Raw genomic sequence first — 2,757 nt, 5'->3', positions numbered from 1 at the left:
AGTCGTATTGTGACTCTGTATACTCGGTAAGTGCAATAATACGAATGTGGAATTTGAAGATTTCAAAAGAACATTTGATCAATCTTGAACATCCTCTTCTTAAAAATGTTTCTTCTATCAAGCTTTTTTTACTTTCCAACGCCTTACACTAGCATCCTTATACCAAACAGAAGGAACGCCTTCGTTTTCTCATTATGAGAGGTTTCTTTTCAAAAAGAAGGGCAATCAGCGATATAAATACATAGTTGTAAATCATTTTGAGCATATGTTGTGAAAAGCACTACAAATGCTAAAATAAATAATCAGATGTTGCAATTGTGAGAATGATTGAGTTCCTGGTTGAGATCTTATTAAGTCCGGTGCCAAGACTTTCCATCAGGAAGGAGGCATTCATATGGGAAGAAACTGTGCCCCTCCTCTGGCCGATATTTTTGCTTTTCATACGAGGCTTAATTTATTTGATAAGCAATCAGGACAAAATAAAGTCTGAATTGAATTTAATATTCAAATATATCAACAATATTCTGCCTTTACATAACATTTGTATTGGCCGCGTCGTTCTAATTTACAGGTACCCTCCTGAGCTTGAAATAAAGGACGCTACAGGCTTTTCTACCTCAGTCACTTTCCTCAATCTTTACTCACAATAATATGAAAAGAGATCCCTTAAAACTACGCTTCGATCAGCGTGACTATTTTGATGGTCCGATTGTGATCTTTCTCTTTCTTGATAGTAACATCCCTGATTCCCATGTTGTCGTGACTCGGTCTGTATTCACGAGTTTGTTGCAAATAGCATGACTCCATAACTTTAAGACTTGATAATATAGATGTAGGCTGCTAACGGACAAGGTTACAGTACAGGGTTTTCAAAGATGCAGCTTTATGAAGACTAGTTGGCAAGTTTGTGTGATATGAAGGTCGATGTTGTTGATTATGCTCACTGGTGTCGCTTTGTTGTCATTATCCCAGTTCTCGCTTTGTATACGTAGCATTTCTTGGATTTGACCTATACTTACCCTATCGGAACACCTGGTCTTATTTTCATTGTATTTTTTTTTCAAGGGTCTCCATGCCTTTGTTCAAATTTTACCCTCGTTTTATCTATTATGAGTTCTCCCTTTTTTAACGCTTCGGTGTTCTCTTTTTTATTTCAAGAAACTCTCTCCCACTTTTAAGAATTTAAATTAAGTTTATAGATTTTTGGATAACAATGAGTGATTATCCTTCTTTAAAATCATTTCATAAATATTGTCGTTAGTGGAAATTAGGTTTTCTGCTAAAACCCTAACATTAACTATTACAACTCATTGATATTTAATTTCGTACTTTCTGTATATTAAATCAGAAAACGCACCGGTACACTTATTAATTTGTTTTATTAAACTTAAAAAACTGTTGTCGTTGAACTGGAAAAAAACCAGCATATTTTTCAGCAAATTGCTCAAGTGCCTACACAAGATTTATATCCCAGTTGCGCCCCTGCCGAGGCGTCTATGATTCCAATAAATCATTATAAAAATGTGTTATTACATAAATGCCACCTTTAAGAACACCTGATTGTGACAATTGCACTCATACCTATGAGTTCTGCCGCAGTTATCGGAAGAAGAAGAAGATACATGTACGTCTCCGAATCAGAAGCAACTTGAACAGTATCAAAAAGATTCCGGTCCGGAAGTCCGTCATATTTATATTAGAGTTCTCCCTACACTTCCGGTAAAAATTATAGCTGTCAAAATGCAGACCAGGGACCCCTAGGGATCTACGTCAGACGAAATGCTGATTTATATAAGGCTACATAACGATGTCTGATGTTGTGGAGAAGACATTGGCGTCCATTCCTAAATTCCTAGGGGGAGGATTTCTCGGAGCCGGTCAACCCTCTTCACCGAAACACGCTTCTGTTCGAGGATTCAGCAGTTTTCTGCGACAAATCAACAAAGCAAGATCGAAACATGTAAGAATTAATATATTAGTTAATATTTTAGATTCTGTAACGTGATAGAAAAATCTTCGACGAACTCATAACTTGTCTGGTCAAATATGAACCCAAAAAATTCATATTGTCTCCCACAACCCACTGTTTCAGAATCATTTTACTATGTCTATTTTCGGTTTACTATAATTTTATACAATCACAGTGAATGTCACCCGAATGAGTTTCGCACTTCAGCTTTCACCTAAAAATGTATGTTCCTTTATTTAACGTACTGTATGGAGTATTATATGTGGGTTGTAAATGATGTTGTCTTTTGGGGCATAGACTGAGAAAAAGGAGGGAAGAATGTAGGGAAGCTAATAATAATATTTATTCGGTAAAAGCAAGATACAGGTACAAATGTAAGACCTTCGGCGTGTTCAATTTAGACACACAAGTCCTCCGTTGTTCGAGAATGTTTTATTAGTCATTCATGTCTCTTGGAAGAGAGAGCCTGTAAAATATATATTTACACAATAGTCACTTCTATTGATAATCTGTAATAATGTACAAAGATGGTAATCAATTGTTCATTATGAACTTAATAAATGGATATATATTATATATATTATACTAGAGTTTATAGTTAGTCTGTCTTACCAGGGCCTCGTCCGGGTGGTAAGTCCTTGGCAGATTATTGCTTCATCTAGCATGATCTGCTGTTCAGCTCGGAGTGACTGGGTAAGGGTTTGTGCTGTGTGAGGCAAAGTGGTTGCGCATGCGTCGTTCATATAGAACGACCTGCATGCACAACCTCAGGTATACGTTCTTTCACT

General features: G+C 36.5%; 1 protein-coding gene across 3 annotated transcripts in view; it reads left to right on the top strand.

The window, feature by feature from the left end:
- The first annotated feature begins 1,693 nt into the window (after positions 1-1,693).
- LOC110464760 (AP-4 complex subunit epsilon-1-like) overlaps positions 1,694-2,757 on the top strand; it is a 38,746-nt gene continuing 37,682 nt past the window's right edge. For all 3 annotated transcript variants that reach the window (XM_021520130.1, XM_021520129.1, XM_021520131.1), the window contains exon 1: positions 1,694-1,960. In XM_021520130.1, the coding sequence (XP_021375805.1) occupies positions 1,808-1,960 (153 nt within the window). In that variant the 5' untranslated portion in view covers positions 1,694-1,807. The remainder of the gene's footprint in view (positions 1,961-2,757) is intronic.

The sequence above is a fragment of the Mizuhopecten yessoensis genome, unplaced genomic scaffold (genome assembly GCF_002113885.1).
Source record: "Mizuhopecten yessoensis strain PY_sf001 unplaced genomic scaffold, ASM211388v2 scaffold11031, whole genome shotgun sequence".
In the NCBI taxonomy this organism is placed as follows: domain Eukaryota; kingdom Metazoa; phylum Mollusca; class Bivalvia; order Pectinida; family Pectinidae; genus Mizuhopecten; species Mizuhopecten yessoensis.
This window is presented reverse-complemented; position numbering and strand designations above follow the sequence as displayed.